This window comes from Chaetura pelagica, unplaced genomic scaffold (assembly GCF_000747805.2).
Source record: "Chaetura pelagica isolate M959 unplaced genomic scaffold, ChaPel_1.0 scaffold1048, whole genome shotgun sequence".
NCBI lineage: Eukaryota > Metazoa > Chordata > Aves > Apodiformes > Apodidae > Chaetura > Chaetura pelagica.
This window is the reverse complement of record NW_009954300.1, coordinates 440456-440867: the sequence shown is the minus strand read 5'-3', so window position 1 is coordinate 440867 and position 412 is coordinate 440456. Positions and strand designations below refer to the sequence as shown.

The 412-nt window shown below is 40.0% G+C and overlaps 1 protein-coding gene across 1 annotated transcript in view; it reads left to right on the top strand.

Moving 5' to 3' along the window:
• The first annotated feature begins 236 nt into the window (after window positions 1-236).
• Window positions 237-412, top strand: part of CDHR3 (cadherin-related family member 3) — a 38786-nt gene continuing 38610 nt past the window's right edge. The window contains exon 1 of the mRNA XM_010003851.1: window positions 237-282. Coding sequence (XP_010002153.1) covers window positions 237-282 — 46 coding nt within the window. The remainder of the gene's footprint in view (window positions 283-412) is intronic.

Genomic DNA, 412 nt, shown 5'->3' with positions numbered 1-412 from the left:
CTCAAGTGTGGCCCAGGTCTGTGGATGGAGTGTCAGCAGGAGCAGTTCTTTGACAAGGAAACAAGCTGACCATGTTTAGAAACTCCCTTAGAGACATGAGTCCTTTGTTTATTTCTCACTCCACAATGTGACAAAGAGGAAGAATTTAGGTGGAGCTGATGTAAACTAGGGAAAACATACCATGGTCTTCCTTCAGTTTGCATCCTGGGAACATGAAGAACAGGGTCTTAAAGATGATGAAGTGTGTACTCCTTCTCCTCATTTTGCTGGGTGTAGTATCTGGTAAGAGCATGATTTCATTATGCTGCTAAAATTAGAACACTGTTGGCTGTTATATTTTCTCTTGGGAGCTTTATAATACTTATTTAGGGATCAGACATGGATGGAAAAAATCAAGTAACAATTATTTTCC